Source organism: Alosa pseudoharengus, unplaced genomic scaffold, assembly GCF_046254945.1.
Source record: "Alosa pseudoharengus isolate Yale_2024_CS ecotype anadromous, Long Island Sound unplaced genomic scaffold, YU_APseudo_1.1 YU_APseudo_1.1_scf_13, whole genome shotgun sequence".
Lineage (NCBI taxonomy): Eukaryota > Metazoa > Chordata > Actinopteri > Clupeiformes > Clupeidae > Alosa > Alosa pseudoharengus.
The window spans coordinates 21,352,902-21,372,421 of NW_027468598.1; the positions used below are offsets into that span (position 1 = coordinate 21,352,902).

At 42.6% G+C, this 19,520-nt stretch overlaps 2 protein-coding genes across 3 annotated transcripts; both read right to left on the reverse strand.

Annotated features, from left to right (window-relative positions):
* Positions 1–525: 525 nt before the first annotated feature.
* Positions 526–5,542, reverse strand: ccnp (cyclin P). The gene is made up of 7 exons (XM_076282522.1): positions 5,298–5,542; positions 5,032–5,183; positions 4,768–4,866; positions 4,436–4,591; positions 4,128–4,286; positions 2,260–2,438; positions 526–1,052 (listed from the first exon to the last, which is right to left on the reverse strand). The coding sequence occupies exons 1-7, from the start codon at positions 5,482–5,484 to the stop codon at positions 875–877; spliced, it is 1,110 nt and encodes a 369-aa protein (XP_076138637.1). The 5' UTR covers positions 5,485–5,542; the 3' UTR covers positions 526–874.
* Positions 5,543–7,796: 2,254 nt separating this feature from the next.
* On the reverse strand, positions 7,797–19,224 carry akt2 (v-akt murine thymoma viral oncogene homolog 2). Of its 2 annotated transcripts, none has more exons than XM_076282523.1 (14): positions 18,808–19,224; positions 16,049–16,216; positions 15,776–15,904; positions 15,010–15,121; positions 14,651–14,795; positions 14,388–14,519; positions 14,192–14,257; positions 14,006–14,074; positions 13,649–13,771; positions 13,294–13,422; positions 12,423–12,637; positions 11,929–12,016; positions 11,719–11,821; positions 7,797–9,215 (listed from the first exon to the last, which is right to left on the reverse strand). In XM_076282523.1, the coding sequence occupies exons 2-14, from the start codon at positions 16,092–16,094 to the stop codon at positions 9,136–9,138; spliced, it is 1,437 nt and encodes a 478-aa protein (XP_076138638.1). In that variant the 5' UTR covers positions 16,095–16,216; positions 18,808–19,224; the 3' UTR covers positions 7,797–9,135. The 2 variants fall into 2 exon arrangements, with proteins under 2 accessions (XP_076138638.1, XP_076138639.1); XM_076282524.1 differs by having other exon boundaries at positions 19,119–19,223.
* Between the last annotated feature and the right edge of the window lie 296 nt (positions 19,225–19,520).

Sequence of the window (19,520 nt, forward strand, 5' to 3'; positions counted from 1 at the left end):
AGGGATGGGGAACAAACGCCCAAGCCTGTTACGACCATGGACTGTCTGCACCGACACACGCGCCTTGAAAATGTGCGGTCATTCGGCCGTCAGCTGGTCTACAACTCTGCCACGTGGTTCTCGCAGGGGAAAATGACGCATTAAGTGCAAGGCCACCAATCCGCTGCTCGGGTGTGCATCGACATGTGAGCGCACTTCGTCTGAGGCGGGGCTAAGAGAACAAGCGCACATGTAGGGGCCGTGTACGCGCACATACAGACACACACTTCTGAAACCTCCTATCGGGCAATGTTTTTAGACGTCAGGGATTTAAAAATAAATAAGCCCCCACACGCCAGGCCATAGACATAATGCCAGGCAACACATTTTCCGTGTCTGCATAACCCCGCCCACTCAGAGTAGTAAACTCATGCACACGAGGCATACACTGGCATAGTCATGTGAGACGATAGATATTTCAGGAGGACAGAAAGAGCTCGTTTACATCCAAGAACATAGGCTACAAATCACATGTAAATATTCAGAAGCAGCAGGTATATTTATTTTTTCACATAAAAAAAACATTCAGTAGACTACAAACAAGTACATTTTTAAATTGCAGAAATTAAGTCACCCTTGCATTTTCATGTTTTCACATTGGTTGGGCAGAACCAGACAAGACACTGCAACACTTAAAACTAGACATTTTAAATACCTAAAATACAGTGCACTGACAAGTTAGGCTCCTCGTTATATTCCAACATCCCGCAACATGTGCAAGGGATGACAGAGTACAGAACGATTTAGCAAAAGATGACTGAAGCAAAGCATTCCTGCAAACAAGTCCGCAGGAGGGCCTTCCAACCCTTACAGGCAACAGTTGTTGTAAAGATCCCTAGTTCGGCAGACCAGGCACCTTGAGGAGACAGGGGGCAGTCATCAAGGCCATGTGCTTGCTGACATGCAATGTTTCTTTGGTGGAAAACTTGAGGAAGGAGGCACGGGTGTTTCCAATGGGTGCTCTGGCGGCAGCTTGGGCAAGAATCCTCATAATCGCCAGGAGAGTAGCCTCACTGCATGACAGGGTAGACCGGAGACAAGAAAAATATACAAAAAAACATTACCCTCCAAGTCTGCTACTGTAGTAACATTGCAAAAAGTATACGAGGCAATGTCTTAATTAAATGTCAATGCAAGAAACTCAAATGACCAAATTATTGTAAGCACTCAAAATATCGAATTGTGTACTGGTATTGTGATTCTTTGCAGGTCAATTTTGCACAAATAACATCTGTATCCTGATTGAATAGCACTATGCAAATTCAAACCACCAAAACGGAGTCACGGAGAACTGTCGATATGAGCGTAGAAATCTAATTTCTATTCAGCGACCTCATGCCTTGTCAAAACAATGCACATTACTTGCCACAGGTGTCTATAGTGTTCAACTCAATATCAGACATTTCCATTAAAAGATGCGTTCATGCATCAACCACAGCAAAATGTCAGAAAAATCAATAAATTCTACAACCCCATATTAATAATGTTGGGACGTTGTGTAAAATACAAATAAAAACAGAATGGTGATAATCTGCAAATCTCGTGTACTCATATTTACCTGCAAAAAGAACGCAGACAACATATCAAATGTCATATCATTTTCAACTATTTGATGGAAAATATGTGACCTGATCTGGCAAAATGAGTTACAGTGACCCAAAATTCAAAATTGAGATTTTAGCATCAATGGACACAGTAAGTTTTAAAACTATATCCTAATCTAAGTCATATTGGGAATCGTCAAGACACAATATTGAATTATAGCCTCCCACCATCTTTATTGTAAAACTGAAAAAAAAAAAAAAAAAATCACATTTGAAGTTACAGGTTACAGGCAGGTACAGGTAGGATTTGCCCACTTTAATTTTAGGGGATATTTGGGATATTTTCTGGTATTTGGAGAGTTAATCATCTATAGTACATAATATCATTAAAATATTCAGAGAATCGAGAGAATGTTTTACAAACAAGGGACAGAGCTGAAAAACACTGGATAGCCGTTGGGTCTTTTGGACCTCAGGTGGCACTGCATTAAAACCAGACCCATTTCTGTAATGAAAATCATTGTATGGGCTCAGGTAAACCTCTGAATCATTGTCTATGAGTAGAGTTTGATAATCAGTGGGAACATACCTCAAAGTCTGAGTCAGTGAGTGTGGGCATTGGAATCAGTGCAGCTGAATAGGGCTCAATTTCAAAAGTGGGCTCCTGCTTGCTCACCTGCCCACGAAGATGCTGGAGCTGATGCACCAGGCAGTCTCGCCCTCAGGGGTGGGCGGTTCCTGCAGCACACAGCGCGCCAGCTGGAGGGCGGCACCAGCCAGGTGGATGGGCTGGTACACCACACACTGGGCCTTCAGCAGGGACAGCTCCAACAGGTATCGGGCCATCCACACCATCTGAGGAAAAGTGAAGCAGGCCATAGACCTCTGAAGTTCGCTTACAAATAGGACCCAAAGCCAAAACCAGATCTCCTTTTATGGGCAAATATGGTATGGTGATCATGGGCAAAGATGGCAACTTTGGGTCCTTTTTGCAGGCAAATTTCAGAGGTCTTTGAGGAAGGGGTCTAAATGACCAGTCGGTTCTGATCCTTTACTTTGCTGCCTTGTTCTTCAGGACCAGAGATGTAAAGTAGAAATACTTAAGTACGAATGAGGAGTATCTGTACTTTAGTTTTTATTTTTCTTCCCACTTTTACTTTACTACATTTTAAAAATTAAATGTATACTTTCACTCCACTACATTTTCATTAGCAGCATTAAGTAGAAAGTAGGCTAAAATAACATGCAACTGATAACAAAAGCCAGTTTCCATTCAGCGTGTTCGATATTTACAACCGCAAAATTTGATTTTCTGACCTGAGGTCACCACAAGACACAGCAATGAATAAAGACATAGTGACAGAGTTAAGGCCTAGCAGCTAAGACAGAGCACACCAAGGCCTACGTAGGCTGTTGTAGGCTGAAGTAAATAAAAATTCTAACTGCAGGCTTTTCTTTAATAGCACTTTTGTTTAGGCTTTAAAAGGCGTGTTTATGGAGTGTGATGTAGATGCCTTTCTTAACATGTTGGATAAATTTAATTATAAACCTATAGACCCTTTCAACAATAAAAACAAAAACAATGCTTGAACGTTCTATTTGGTTCCCAATCTACTTCCTCTGCATTAAGATAACAAATGGAATGTTAAAACGGAAGCCTTGTGGGGCCAACTATGATGCTGATAATGGAACTCTTGAAAGGGTCTATATAAAAGGAAGCAGAAGTGACAAAATGAATGGTACCCATATCTTTGTTCAGGCTTCAAATACATTGTGTATGAACTGTAAGCACCAAGTTTTTAGGGGCTGCATGAACTTAATAGCCTATCCAAAGTTCTGACAGCTTTTGTTTCCATTAAAATGAAGGGAAGGGGATGTGGTCACCCACCTGTCCTCAAAAGCTTTTACTAGTACTTTGTACATCTACTTTTAGTACTTAAATATGTTTTATAATGGGCTACTTGTCATATTTAAGTAAGTCTTAAAGTATATATTATTTACAGTACTTAAGTGGTATTCTTAGAGATTGCTTTTACTTTTACTTAAGTCACTTTCTGATCAAATATCTATACTACTCAAGTGTGGGTTTTGGATACTTTATACAACTCTGTTCAGAACACCACAGTCTAATCTGAGCTGGTCATAGTTTCATGTAAACACAGCAGTAGAAATACACATGGACCTCTACCACTTACATGGCCCTGGATGAGCCAAGCACTTTAGTTGGACATTCAACAGGTGCATTGATGGAACAATATGGAAAATCGATGTGTGGCACAAGGCATGCATACATTTTTTAAAAGGATCCCGATACCCTGAAATTAAAAATGTTACGCTACACCATTTTATTAATATAATATAAAAGAATATATTTGGAGTTCTTGCATTTATTCACAGAGGACCATGAAAAGTGACAGGAAGCAAGAAGAGAGATGGGGTATGTATGTAATGTGATATGAATGCTGCAGCCAGTTGAGCCACAGCTACCCAAGAATGGTGTTTTAATAAGAAATGTTGCTGTTGGACAATGGTATGAATTCATACCTGGTCACTACATCGGGCAATGGACGTAGAGAGAAGCAGGAAGTGCAGGGGTGGGGTGTAGGAGAGCTCAAACTTCAGGCCACAGAGAACTCGCCGCTCCATCCTGAGCAGCTGGTGTGGGGTGTAGGTGTTTTCCATCAGATGACACAGCTCCAACACCTGGGGTGGGAGAGTAGACTGTGTTGAATATTATGATTAGCCTACCTCAGAAACTGTTTCTAGGCAGAATAGCTGGGCTGGCACGATGTCTTTAAAATAACAAAAATGAAAACCAACCACATCTGCAAAGTCTGAACCAGCAGGCCTACCTCTGGAAGTAAACACTCCTCCTTCTTGCCTGCAAGGAAGAGACAGACCACACCCAGGAGTTGCAAGTTGGAGATGGACACATTAAGCAGGCGCACCGCTTGGTTTAGCAGATACACGGTCAGGTACAGAGTCTCCTCAGAGAAGTGCAGAACCTCCTGAAAGGTGGGGCACAAAATAATAAAATGTTTCAAAGCTTTCTTCACCATCAACTCATTCAATCTTAATTTTTGGCAGTTTTCTGACATGTCATCAGAAAATACAAAGTAGGATGCTCACAAAAACATACATTACTTTGAAAAATGTTAATCAAACATTGACCTCAGTCACTTACATGGACCTGGATGAGCCAATCAATCAAGATCGCCAGCGTCTTCTCAGAGTAGGCCCCAGGTAGCTCTGCACTAGCAAACGGGTGCTGTATCTGACTCCTCTGAAGTAGAGGGAGTGAGAACAAGTTACAAGAGCGTGCGCGCACACACACAGGTGTAATGTGTAATCCGAAGAATGGCCGTTTTAAGTGCATTAACAATGCACAAACACCACGTGTCCAAAAAGGTCAACTTCGGGGTTTTAAAATGATCATAAAGTTTCCCACCATCATGTTCGTAAAAATATCCCAGGCGTACGTCCGGTCATAGATGAGCCCTAGCCTGCTCATGGCCAGCTCCATCTCATGTCGCAGGAGGCCCGGAACCAGCATGTGCTGAAGCCCAGAAATACGCCACAACAGGGGCTCCTCGCCGCAATCTGCACAGTCAATTCAGGGAATACGTTACAGTAGAACGGCCTCAAGAGGTTAAGATCACGGACATCGAGTCTCAACGTAAAACATGGGGGGCGCGGGGGTAGGAGCTGGTTTACCTGAACTTCTTGGGGCAATCGGTATAGAGTAGTCCATAAAGCCATCTCCTGCGGGGATATGCAACCCATTTACCTGAAATAGAAACGATTTCAATTTTGAGAGGTCTACAAAATTCTCACTTGGCAAAAGAAACAACTCATAAGCTACCCATCTACGGTCCTGCTCTGGATTCAGAAAAGTTCCCATTGAAGTAAATTCCTCCACTTGAGCCCGACGCTCTTTCGGTGGACAAGCGTTAGCCCAAGTCCTCAAAGGAACACGCTTGTCCTCAGCCTGTGGGGGGGGGCACCTTAACCATCAAACAATCACTTTTCCAGCAAGAAAAAACATCAGTGTGCGGCATCATAATAGATAAAAATAAAAAGATGCCAAATTTAAGTCAACTCAGATCTACCGTGACATTATAAAACGCAGACTACAAACACACTGTAAAGCAATGCGTTAAACAATCAAGCCTTTTCTTATCTCTCTTAATTACTAAGATATGCAAGATGACTAACCTTTTTGTGTAGGTCCAACAGAGGCCTGGAATCGCAGAATCCGGTTTGAGCCATGACTGCAACCGGAGAAAGCGAACTCACCTGAACAGCCCTGCAGCTACCTAAATTCCATTAGGCCTACAGCGTTGGTTAGTTAGACATTTTAAAAGCTCAGAAAAGTTGGCTGATTTCCCCTAATTGATTAATTGAGGGGCGGAGACCAAATTAGGCTACAGCTTCTGACAGGAACCAAACTAACATTTTTACTTGGACTAGAAACTGCTGCGAAATAGTGCTGTTTATAAACACTGACATCACACCAGAATGAAGAAACAGAGACTTCTTTTGTCAAGTAAAGAGTTTACTAACATAACAAATATTACAAGCTATATATATTGTAGCAAATAACACCTGTTACAATTGCAATTCGCAACAGATGTCTAAAAACTAAAATCCTTTTCAGGCGAGATCTCTCCAATTCCCGAATTTTGATTAAAGCACAATACATACACCAGCACTGAGATGTGACATTCGTGATTGTTTATCACATTCAAATGAGGAGCATAACACTACGCTGCGAAATTATTTTTTTAAAGCTGCCGTGGTTGTCCTTCCTTGAAGGTGTGATAAAACGTGTGAGTTGGAAGGCTATACAGATTCAGCTGCCTTTCTATTTAAAAAGGAAAAGGGGTTATCGTTTGATGTGTTCAAAGTATTATGGAAAGACAACAATGGTCCAAACAATGCACTGTATATACAATGATGCGCATTTGGGATGGGTGCTTGACTTTGGTGTGGGCCAGTGACTTTGCACTTAGCAGCGTGCAGGTTGTATCCAACACTCCTAAGTATGTAGCGGCATCTAGTGGCTAACTAAAGGCATTGTGGAGAAAAACAGGTCCTTAAAAACAATACTTGAACGCCCAATGCCTGTGACCATCCGTAGAATCTGACAACATAACCATTGACATAATAATGTAAGCGTTGCTGAAGAAGCTATTTCTTCCAGTAAATCACCTCAAAGCTGGATGAAGTTCTGAGGGGATACTCATAAGAGACAAAGCTGGGCCTGTGCTTGAGCAGATCCAAGATTAGACCTACAAATAAACCTCCACCCAACTAGTCCACAAACAAGCACAACTGCACACACACACACACACACACACACACAAATTATGACTGAAATGAAACAAAAAGACAATGGAGGAAATACATTTTTTCACTATTTTAATATATATATATATTTTATATATATATTTATATATTTTAACAAGACATTTGAGGGAGCGGGTGAACAAAACGATGAGCAAAACAAAATCAGATCAAAATAAAATAATCGAAACAGAAAAAAAAAATCAGTTTATGATGTTCCCTGAATGAAACATCTTGTTGGAAAAAGGCAAAACCATTTTTTTAAACACATCACACTACCTAACAGTGTGTAGAAACTGTGTCTCACCTGAAAAAAATTACCTTTCAGCAATGGTGAGCACACACTTAAATACACACTAAAAGCAGGAAGCACTTGACTTGCCCTCTCTCACTTCCTGTTTGAGGGTTTATGCTAACTACAAGACCAAAAAAAAAAAAAAGACAAAAAAAAAAGACAAAAACAAAAGGCATATTTAATGATGGTGTCTCTGAATTTTAAGTGCCTATTTCCATCTATTCCTCGACATCAGTCAAACTTGGCCACATTACACAAGTACAGGCAATTTATTCAGGCGAGCATTCGTCATTTAAATAGGGTCAGTTGGGTAATTGAGATTCTCATATTCTTTCCTTGGATTCTTATATTTTTCTTTCCTTGGATTTTCATTTTTATCTTCTTCAAATCTCTTTACAGCAATGCCTCCAAAATTATACAGATGATTAAACAAATCAACTCATATTTAATACTCATTCATTTCCATGGGCCAGTAGCTAAAGGGACAAATGCTATCTAACACTTGCAAGTGGACATGGTTCTGGACATGGGTCTTTGTGACCACACTCACCCACCCCACCCACCCACCCCTATACATGGGGACCCCGGCTTCAGCTCTTGAGGGTTCTCTCATCCCCTTCCGAAGAGCTCCAGCTCTCTCCCTTTTCCCTTTAAAGCGCTAACGTCACATCTTGGTGTGTCCTGTCCCCCATCCCCACCCCCTGAATCCATCTTGTACTGTTATGCCCATATACAAAATCAAAAGATGAAGACACACTTTAAGATGTGGATCTGTGACGAATGTTTCACACTCATTCTCTGTCACACACACATGCGCTCTCACACACACACTCTGACATACTCAGTCTCACTCACTGATCAATCACATTCTCTCTTGCACTCCTTAAGATAGAGCACAACATGCTTTCACACATTTTTTTTTTCAAATGAAGAACATACAGAAGTACATAGACACACACACAGACAGACAGACAGACACACACACACACAGACATACACGCGCACATCCGGACACACACACACGATCATATAGAGCTGTGACTACCCTCACCAATATTCTTCCAACACGTCCCTCCCCAAATTCTCGCCTTCTCTCTCTCTTTTTCTGTTTCACCATCTGCAGGAACAGTTCAACACTATTGGTAACAGCTAAATCCAGAAAGAGCACTTGTAAAAATTGCAGAAATATGGCTTTCTTTTAAAAAAAAGAAAAGAAAACTGTAACAATCAGGGGGGAAATGTTTTTCTTTCTTTTTAAGTATTTTGCTCGTGTCCTCCCATCCCAGACAAGTATGCACATCATCTAATCTTCACTCGATTGGCCAGGGAAAGTGCAGGTGGTCCAGGGGAGGACTCTTGTGTACATGTTTCTATGTGTGTGTGTGTGTGTGTGTGTGTGTGTGTGTGTGTGTGTGTGTGTGTGTGTGTGTGTGTGTGTGTGTGTGAGGATGTGCTTCAGCGCGTGTTCCAGTGTGCGTCATGCAACTCGCTGGTGCTCAAGTTTGGTTTTCTCCTCTTTACCTGACAGGTGGTGAAGCGTTGGTATGGCCGTCACGGTGCACTGTGTGTAGTGTCGGGTAAGGCAAGGGGCCTGTTCAGAGGCACACTCTGAACTGAACACAGCCAACCCTTCTTCCCCCCACCCTTCCTTGTCGGCTTAAGTCCGTCACTGCTACGATATCAAATCCGCAAAGAGACCTGCTTCTTTTACAGTATCTGCTGGTGCATGGATGTTTGATTTAAGTACATTTGTTTGTCGGTATGTATGTATATGTGTGTGTGTGTGTATGTGTGTGTATGTGTGTGTGTGTGTGGGCGTTTGTGTGTCCAAGAGTTAGTATACGTGTCGCTGTTGCATCCTTTCTGCTGGTTGGGGGCGAGAGAGGGAGGGGGAGGAGGGGGGAGGGCGGCTCACTCCCTTATGCTGGCGGAGTAGGAGAACTGTGGGAAGTGCGTGCGTGTGTCCGGGTCCTCAGTGTCCAAGCTGTCATCTGCAGAAGGGAAGGGACGCAGGTGTCAGTGTGTGGTGAAAGACTGCCATTGTAATGTAATGCAAACCATTCAGTACAGACAGTAGTTTTGCCCAGCCTGACATGCGTTATTACAAAAATATGGAGTGAAACCATTATGAAATGTGAACCAAATGTAGATCAAGTGTCAATAGCAATAGTCCAAGCTGAAGCAAAATAATCCAAGCTGAAGCACAAGGAAGTGCTTGAAAGTGCAACCCCGTTTCCGAAAAAGTGTAAAATGTTAACAAAATTAGATTATGATAATCTGCAAATCTCTTGAACCCATATTTATGTGCAAAAAACATGTTGACACTGGCAAATTTGACTCTCATGAAAAATATGCATAATTTTTTTATTTCATGCCAGCAACTGGTCTCGCCAAACAAAAGGCTGTAAAAGTTGTGTATTGCTAAAGAAAACACACGGTTAATTTCACAACTAATTACATTAATCAATTGGTTGTGATCTCTGGGGCCTCCGATGGCACTACATTAAAAACAGACCAGTTTCTGTAAAGAAAATCAGTTTGATGCTCCATCCACAAATGCTGGTTAAATCTCTACCATGCAAAGAAGAAACTATTTTTATACATGCTGTCTTATCTCGGCCCAAGCTTATTTACGATGGACTGAGGCAAAGAGAAAAACTGTCTCTCTTTAAAGGTGCTCTAAGCGATGCTGGGTAACGCCACTACTGTTGACTTTCAAACAAAACAGAGAGATATCTCACTACATCCTCCCCCTCCAGGACACAGACAGCTAGCGGTCTGTCTTTTTTCAGGGAAGGCCTTGAGTATTTCAGGGAAACAGTGACCAACTGCACCCTGGACAGTATGGCTCTATAATAGAAGAACACGGATGCTAAAATGGCCTGCCTGCAGTCCAGAGATCAATCACACTTGGAACATGAAACATGACTGCGAAGACCCGAGACTGTCGAGCAGCTGAAATCCTGTCTAGTAAGACTGAGACAACACTTCATCCTCAAAACTCTAGCAGCTGGTCTCCTCAGTTCCCAAACATTTACAGACTATTGTTAAATGAAGAGGTGAAGCAACACAGTGGTAAACATGTGTCACAAGGTCGGTTCGTTCGCCGCTCACGGGCCTCGAACCGCCACCTTGACACACACACACACACACCGGCATGGGAGACGAACGCTCTAACCACTGAGCTAAAAGCCCAAGCTTCCAACTCAGCGGTTAGAATCGTTCTTAAGGTTAGGGCTGTGAGAATTTACAGGGGCAACTAGCACTCTAGTTAAATGTGCTTGCAGTCTACAACTTCAAAATCACGTCTTCAGACAGCGAGTATATAGCACCGAAATCACACCGGACACTAGATTCTACTTTGGGGCAGCCGTGGCCTACTGGTTAACGATTCGGACTTGTAACCGGAGGGTTGCCGGTTCGAACCCCGACCAGTAGGCAAGGCTGGAGTGCCCTTGAGCAAGGCACCTAACCCCTCACTGCTCCCCGAGCGCCGCTGTTGTTGCAGGCAGCTCACTGCGCCGGGATTAGTGTGTGCTTCACTTCACTGTGTGTTCACTGTGTGCCGAGTGTGTTTTACTAATTCACGGATTGGGATAAATGCAGAGACCAAATTTCCCTCACGGGATCAAAAGAGTATATATACTTATATGTATATTATATATGTCAAGTCAATTTCAATCAAATAAGCCAGACTGTATCGGACAATATGTAAGGGATAATGTATAGAACGCTAGTCATTATTGGGAAAATAAGTCCTGACAGGGCGAACTGGACCCCGACGCGCCCGCTTATTATACGGCTACTTGCCAAAACAAAATAATAAACTCCCCACGATATGACTTTAGCCTACATGGCCTAGCCTATTTGTTACTGTTCATCGTGGCATTTGCTGTGAAACAAATAGTTCGCAACAACACACGGTGCTGAACTTGAATCAAACATTCTTTAGAACACAGCTGATCAACCGTCTGCTTTCACGTTTGAATGAAGTTCCAGTCCTTGCGTAGTGATATGAAAGACGTATCAGAAGCACAAAACCCGTTGTCATTGACAGCGGTAATTATATGTTTGCAGCGGTAATTACATGAATTTATTTATCGTAGAACGTTGGGAAATCCCATTCAAGTCAATGGAGCGTTCTACTAGCATTGTGAAGAGCCGTATAATAAACTGCTATAAAGAGCATCCACACTTTGCCAAAGAGAACAGTTAAAGAGAAGTAGGGAGACTTCTTCGGTAACCTATTAATGATATGGTTATAGGCTAAACTCAATTAAATGTTATTGACCACAGTAGGGATCTGAAGCTCTTACACTCGCACAACCTATTCGGAGACCAGAGCTACTTCTAAAAGAAGTGTTTATAATAATTAATTATATAATATAATTAATTGTTATGCAACATCAGCTGACTTCCTTAGCAAGCCCAGACTACAATACTGAAACGAGTGCCTTACTTGAACCGCAAACCAGCAGAGCCTGGACTACTTACACTGATCTGGAGGCGTGACTGTGATGGTCTGTGCTGTGAACTCGTCATCAAAGTAGCGTGTATCGGTCTCAGAGGTCACCTGTGGCTTGAATGGTGGAACGAGCTGATGGACAAGAAGATGAAGGCATGGGAAGAATGTGAGTTGTCAGTTGGCTGAGACTGTTTAACACAATGAAGACATTGTTGGCTGCATAAAAGAATAATGTGCACCTTCTTCTCAAGAACATCTGACCAGTTGATGGTGACAAAGAACTTGTGGGTCATCACCTCTTTGGCGTCTTCTGGACTTCCTCCAAGCCTTCAGAATCAAACAATTTCACCATCATATTTGATCAAAATCCTACACACGAGGTGTTGTACATTATATGCATGGCTTTTTGTATTACTGTTGATATATCTGACTTGATTTTAATTCACTCATAGTAAGTGTGGAGACATCAATATAAACCCTAACCTATATAAACCCTATAAACCCTAAGCCCTTTAGGTTAACTTAAATGTTGCTGTATTTGAAACACAGATCTACAACAATATGATGCGAATGTAAACATGTGAATGTAAACGATTAGGCAATATCGTGGTCTGCAAAAATGACTGTCGGTATTTTCATATATTGAACTTTTAGTAATGTAATTATTGTGACAGGCCTAGTGCCATGGGTATCAACCATCGCTTTGGTTTCTTTCGCCCGCTTGCATGCCCACCTCTGCTTGGGGTCCTTCTTGAGCAGGCCGGCCAGCAGAGCCTTGGCCTCGGGCGAGAGGTTCCTGGGGAAGCGGATCTCCTCCATCAGGATGAGCTCGAACAGACGCTCGTGGTCCTGGTTGTAGAAGGGCAGTCGGCCACACATCATCTCGTACATGACCACACCCAGACCCCACCAGTCCACTGCACGACCGTAGTCATTGTCCTCCAGCACCTGTGTTTAGGGGGGGACAATACCAATTACATTACAAGGGCAAGTTAATGTAACATTAGGAGATTGTAAACCTTTACTATGCCTATACCAAGACACAGACACATATTACTGATGCCTTAATAGAAAAAAAGAGGGGGTAACCTTTGCTAAGGGAAGAGGCCATTTTTAGGAGAAAAGCACAGCGTTCCTATCTGTGTTGCAATGTCAACAGTGACTTATTTGCCGTCTGTCTGACTTTTCGCAGCGCCGCTGAAGCTAATAGTTTACTTTCCACTGATGCTGTTTAACCCTGCATAATGAGAAACGTAGCCACCTACCCTGGGAGAGAATCTTCAGTTAACAGCAACACCGTGGAAGACCGGCACTTTTGAACACTCCGTTTTATTTACATATTTACAACAGGCTCTTTGTGACTCCAGATACACTTTTTACACATTACAGGCAAAGCAGGGAAAGTGTTTAACTTTAAACTACTAGCGCTGATGACGTTGCTTGATTGCCAGGTCAAGGCAGTGGGGAGACCTACTTGCCGGACTCTGGTGAATATTTTACATTTGTGAACAAAAGTTCAGTATGAGTAGCTATTTCTTCTTAAACTAAGAGCAGGAAAGACTCACAATGACTAAGTACTGTCAGTGGTGCTTGCAGGTGCTTACCTCAGGAGCAAGGTATTCTGGAGTTCCACAAAAGGTCTTCATTGTAGCCTCATTGGTAATGCCCTCTTTGCATAAGCCAAAGTCTGTTATTTTGATGTGTCCATCTTTATCCAGCATGAGATTCTCCAGCTATAGAGGGCAAGAATGAAAAGGAAAGAGAATAGACGACATCATCAGTAAAGCTGGACCTCTAGAATAAGTGTGGACAAACACCTCACTAACGAATGACAATGTATCTTCTCCTTTTTCAACAAGATGCTTCACATTTTGGGTGACACATTAATAAAAAAAAGAATGCGTGTGTGTGTGTGCGTGTGGGGTGGGGGGCTGGTCTATGTGGTTTCATTGAGGTCACCTTAAGGTCCCTGTAGACGACGTCACACGAATGCAAGTATTCCAGTGCAGATACTATCTCAGCACCATAGAACCGGGCTCTGTCCTCCGTGAATACTCTTTCCCGGGACAAGTGAAAGAACAGCTGAGGGAACACAGAGGAACAGCATATTGATCTAACACAACAGGAAACACAGATGCACACAGATGCAAACATGGCCTACACATCATAGCTTAATTCACAAAGAAAGAAGTGGATAACTTATTTGTGAAATATTACAGTTCCTTGCCTCTATAAGATCTCATGTAATAACACACTTTATAATCCAACTACACCAACTGATGGTAGATGTTAGAAAGTAAGTGATATGAAGAGTACCTCTCCGCCATTTGCATATTCCATCACAAAACACAGGCGGTCATGAGTTTGGAAGGCATACTTTAGTGTCTGAGAAACAGAGAAAAGTGGGACAAACTTCAGTTTCAAACCCCACAGAACATGGAACAGAACACAAATTAACAGTGAGTGCAGCGTGACCCATCTTCAGTTGAGCGGGTAACTGACCGTGAGGAAGGGATGCCTTGTGTTCTGTAGGACTCTGCTTTCAGTAACCGTGTGTGCCACCTCATCCTTAAGTTGATAAAACAAGCAATAATGTAAGAAGTAACAAAAAAAAAAAAAGTATCAAAGGCATTTATCTTGCATCCAGTGCAGTCTTGCATTCAGCACTCTTTAGTTGGGTCAGACCTGTCCGACATACCTTAGCGATGATGACTTCCTTGCGCAGGATTTTCATGGCGTAGTACATGCCCGTGGCCTTCTCCTTTACAAGGATCACCTTGCCAAATGTGCCCTTTCCCAGAAGCTTTAGGTAGTCGAAGTCACTCATGTTCTGAAACAGAGAACAATTCAACATTTGCGTTCATGAACGGAAACAGATCAGGTGCATGAAAGTGCAGGGTCTTGCCAATAGGAGTACAGCAGAAGGCATTAAAGAAAATCAAAGACATGTTAGACACTGACCACTCTAGTGCGGGACCGGGCAATGGCAGCCTCCATGCCCTCCAGGCTGTTGTCACCGGGGGAACCGAAGTTGATGTCCATTGGTTCTTCCTCTTGTGTCTTAAGCCCATTGGCTACAGCCTGAATCGCTCGTATCCATTCCTCCCTGAACATTTAACAACAGTATAAGACTTAAAATTATTTTCAAACGCTAATTGGATAGAACAGGATAATCTGTACACATACTACTTTTTTATCATTTAAACACTATCTCCTAGTGAGAACGTTCATATAATTGGCAGCAAAACCAGGAAATCGTCCTTCTGAAATTATGTCCTCTACAATGTTGTTGTTCCTCTCCTGTTTTTGTTTTGTCGCACCTCTCTGCGTTACTGTCCACGTGAAAAGTGCGCTCGATGACCGTGGTCCACTGCAGGCAGCGGATGACAAACGTGTTTGGCCTGGGCCTCTCTGTCTTCATCAGTTGGCATTCTGTGAAATTTCAGAGAGCACAAGGGCCAATCAGTGGCGTGAAAACCCTACATGCACAGAGTGCAAAGACAATTTAACGGTCAAGTTAACGGTCACATTCAACATTAGCCGTTTACTGTAAATGATGACAACTAACTGAACATGTAAAATGTACAGCTTCTAAACCATGATGTGGAGTGTTAAAGAACATAATTAAATGAGAAAGACAATTATAGAAATAGGATAAGCCATTCTTTAATCTCCTCACAAACTACTAAATGGTTAATCATCACCATCTCCAGCCAGGATAGACACAAAGCTATAAAATTTAGTTGACAAACAAAACAAGTAACGTACACTGAGGAAGTGATCATGTAAACAAGAAACAACGGCTACAATAACAAACCACATTGGCATCAGGGTGGTATATGTGGCTTACAGTAATAAGAAACCCTGCATGGGTGTGCACTGTGTACATAGAGGCATGTTTACGACCAGGTTAAAAAACCTGTTGATGAGGTTAACGTGAAAAGGAAGTACTGAGGTTGTAAGTTTATCGTCTGTGGCAGCCCTTTCGCTTTCATTCTCAGACTGTTGTGCATTTCCTGCATGCCTTACAAGAGCACAACTTCTCCTAGACTTTACTTCCGAAAGACACTGTCGTGCACTTCTTACCCGCCACTGAGAAGTTGTTGAGGGGTGGTAGGTTGGGCTCGGAGATCTCTGGCTTCTCCTTGTAGCCAATGAAGGAGCCATCACTCTTCAGGATAAAATAGCGGGGCCTCCAGGTCTTAATATACTCACCTGTGTTGCAGGCCAGAAGAGAGAAAAGTCAAGGGCGGAGAAAAAAAAAAACAAATGACCTTGAGAAAGAGCAAGAATTTAAAATCCTAGCAGAGGAAACACATCCTAAACACTGTACACTGCAGCAGCGCGTCCCGTCCTTACCTCGCTTGTGGAGCCATCCCTCTCGGACCACGGTGACCTCGTTCATGCTGCGGGTGGGCGTATGTTGGGGTTCAGGGTGGGGCGGACAGGGAGGTCGGGGGAGGGGAACAGCGTCGGCGAGAAATGAGGATGTCAGACGAAGGGGGGACAGCAGTCACTCTTCAGCACCTTGGAGAAAGCAGTGGAACAGATTAAGCCACTGAGAAACACACACACAACCTGAGAGAATGTGCTGAGGTAATTAGTCACACATGGCAATGCTGGCCTGGCATAAGCCTATTTTGCCCGTGTGTCGTGCAAAAACTGACTCATCGTGCAATGGTTTTCTTGATAGCTGTACGGAATCCCCTTACTACCATCAAGGCCCAGGGAGCTTGCACCACCCCGGCACAGTTACACAGAGCAAAACGAGGGGCTGAACTTTGTTTCATCTCACCTGCCCTTTCAGGGGTTCAAGGTGAACCAAGCCAGTGTTATATCTTGAATAAGAACGCAGCAGCAGTCAATTGTTTAAGATAAAAACAGGAACGCTACCAGGCCTCCTTCCTGCTCCAAGGGGGGCATTCTGATTGATTCTGGCACTGTGGTCTGTTTCATTACTTCAGTAGGAGGTCACAGATTGAGATCATCTTGTAACCATGGAAATCACCATTAGCCTCTTTCATCAACAGGTGAACACCCACAGAGAGTGCGCGGAAACAAGGGAAATGAGACACCCCAACAATCTCAGCTAATCACTTCTGCACATAGTATGGGGGCTATGCCCGAACTTGCAGCTTTTGGCTCCAATCCAAATTAAGGGACTGAATTTTAACTCTGAGCCTTAGAGCATGCACATGTTCAAATTGCTCCTCTTGCGCAACATGGACATTCATCACTAATTAACAACAACAGAGTCTTGCGTAAATCGACATGATAAAATAAACAATTGAACTGCTGGTTAATTCACCGCCACGGAGATCACTGCAAGACAAACAGACACATTAACAGTTGTACAATTATTAAAAACCAAACTGATACCTTATAGACAAATGACAATGCAAAGGGTTACAAATGATCCACTCTGCCTCCAAAAACATTGTAGGGATTACATGTATTACCAATCCTTTGGTGAGGCAAGAAGGTCAATATTTAGGGCAAACAAGCCATTTAGATATGAATAAACGATGAAAATTAAGAAGCACCTGGCATTAACAACCAATTCATCACACTCAAATTGCAGTAGCAAATTCAAACCGTCTTTCACATGACTGACATGTCTGCTTCGTGTCAGTGTGAGCACAAGTCTAGTTTAACAAACTAAAATACCTATCTTGCCATGCTCCCATTAGTGGTTACACAATAACATGGCTAAAAGCCTGCATGCCAAAGTTTTCCATTAGGATACATGATTCAAAGGGTTGTCCCAAGGTACAGTGCCATATCTATCTGCCACCCCCATTCAACAAAACAGCTGTCAAACACATTGATGGCTAAACTATATTTACGTGAGAAAATATGTGAACTCCACAACAATGAACAAAATAACATCTTCGTAATTAAACATGCAATTAAATCCAGGATAATAAAACATTAATTAACGAAAAACTAAGCTACGTGACATAAACCTGCTCGAGTTTAGGATGTAGTTCTAGCGACTTTTACATCTGTTTACACAGTATTGTTTGCAGAGATAAAAATCGATAGGTTCCTCACATGGTCAATTCCACATCTATTTTTACACTAGCTGGACTGGTCTGTCCAATGAAAATCAGTAGTCTCAAAATCCATGTTTCCAGTAATTCATGACACTTACAACAATATACTACAAACCAACCACCTCAAGGTTTTGCGCAGGTCATTGCGGCATGCTCAGATGAAAACAAGTATACAACACTCGTTATCTATCACATATGCGAATTCACTAAGTGGGGGGGTCATAAAGTTAGAATCAGCTGATTACAACGTTAAGCAAGTTTAACGACTTTGTTTTGCAGCACTGCTCGAATGGCCATGCACAATCTGACTAAAACTGACCAGAACCTGAGTGGACCTACACGTAACTTTGTTCACTAGCCACTTTCGCTTTTGTTAGCTGCAGTTGTATAAGTAGACAAATCACATTGGTGTCTGAATTACCTGATTAATGAAAACCAAACATGGGGGATAGTCCGTTTACATGCATAATTGATGAGAGTAGTAATCCGTTAACGTTAGCTAAATGTTACCTAGCTAACCAAACGTTAGCTGCTACACAGAAAAACATTTTCAACGAGCTAGCCAGCTACCTTGCTACTTCACTATGCAAATTACCAGGGTTGACTAGGTGATCCTCTCCAAAAATGAACATAACATACCTCATTATTGGTTGCTAGTAGCCTAGTGTGTGCAGGTACAGCCACATTCAGTATCCAACTCAATGTAAATGCAAGTAAAAGGGAAAACTGACGCTCAAGACAACAAGCAGGACACTTGCCACAATGCAATCGATGACCTAGGTTAACACGCTAGCCAGCTAGCTAACTAACACGGGATGAGCTAACAACGAGTAACCCCCGTATTTACTGACAGTAGCCTCGATCGTCGATGCTACACTTCTTTCTTTTACTACAACGAGTATAAAGTCGCCACTGCGAACGATCCTAGTTACGCACCGCACTCATGAACATGCCAATGTTAATATAAAAAGTCAGCCAACTAGCCCGCGATATGACTAGCAATAGCTAGCAAGCTATCAATCATTATTCCAAGTTCTGCGTCAACTAAAGCGCCCTCCTTACCTCGATTCCTTAAGCTTGTTGGCAAAATGTTGTGTACTGGGAGCCGATGCTCATCCAGGCTGAAATGCAAAGTCCTCCGCGGTGAAACTAGCTATTATTCTGCAAGCTGGTGTATTGAACTCTGCCAATGATCACACAGCCTCCCAAAAAATAACAACCGAGTGCCCGCTAAGCCTGTTTTGCTGCCCACACTGGCTGCTCCAGGCGGCGTGTTAAACACTAGCTTGCTAACGAGTCAGCATAGAAGAAAATTACTATCGTTAAAATGCCAGGCAATTGATATATTCAACTAATTACTGTCGACGAGTTACCCTTAAAAACGAGGAATCTCGATCGCTATTGCTTCTCCTCACACCTTGTTATCTGTGTCAATAACCTGCAGCTTACAACAGGCCTCGTTCATGGCAGAACAACTAACGTTACTCGACATGAGCACAAACAGGAAATGACGTTTACGCAAATCAAGGCCTTCCTCGTAGCAGTGTTGAAATCGTTCAATGTTGATGGTTGAAATACAGCTGTAAGTAACCCAGGAACTCACAGCTGAGAATAACAGAAGTCCTGTGAAGTTGACGCACGAACCATGTATTTGTGTTGTTAGGCTAAGCGGGGCAGTCAGTTGTTATTTTTGTTAGGCTGTGTGTGTTGTGTGGTAGAAACAGTGTGGTAAAAATATTTCCACAATGTTGCTTACTCAGCCTACTGACGTGGGA

Bases quoted from the DNA above. Each gene is read 5' to 3' on its own strand.
- ccnp (XM_076282522.1), bottom strand. From the start codon at position 5,484: ATGGGAACTTTTCTGAATCCAGAGCAGGACCGTAGATGGGTAGCTTAT. The intron at 5,184-5,297 runs GTAAACCAGCTC...TTGACTGTGCAG, and splicing joins GATTGCCCCAAGAAGTTCAG to ATTGCGGCGAGGAGCCCCTG. The intron at 4,867-5,031 runs GTGGGAAACTTT...CCTCTACTTCAG, and splicing joins ATATTTTTACGAACATGATG to AGGAGTCAGATACAGCACCC.
- akt2 (XM_076282523.1), bottom strand. From the start codon at position 16,094: ATGAACGAGGTCACCGTGGTCCGAGAGGGATGGCTCCACAAGCGAG. The intron at 15,122-15,775 runs GTAAGAAGTGCA...GAAATTTCACAG, and splicing joins CAACAACTTCTCAGTGGCGG to AATGCCAACTGATGAAGACA. The intron at 14,520-14,650 runs GTCAGTGTCTAA...TCTCTGTTTCAG, and splicing joins CCCGGTCCCGCACTAGAGTG to AACATGAGTGACTTCGACTA.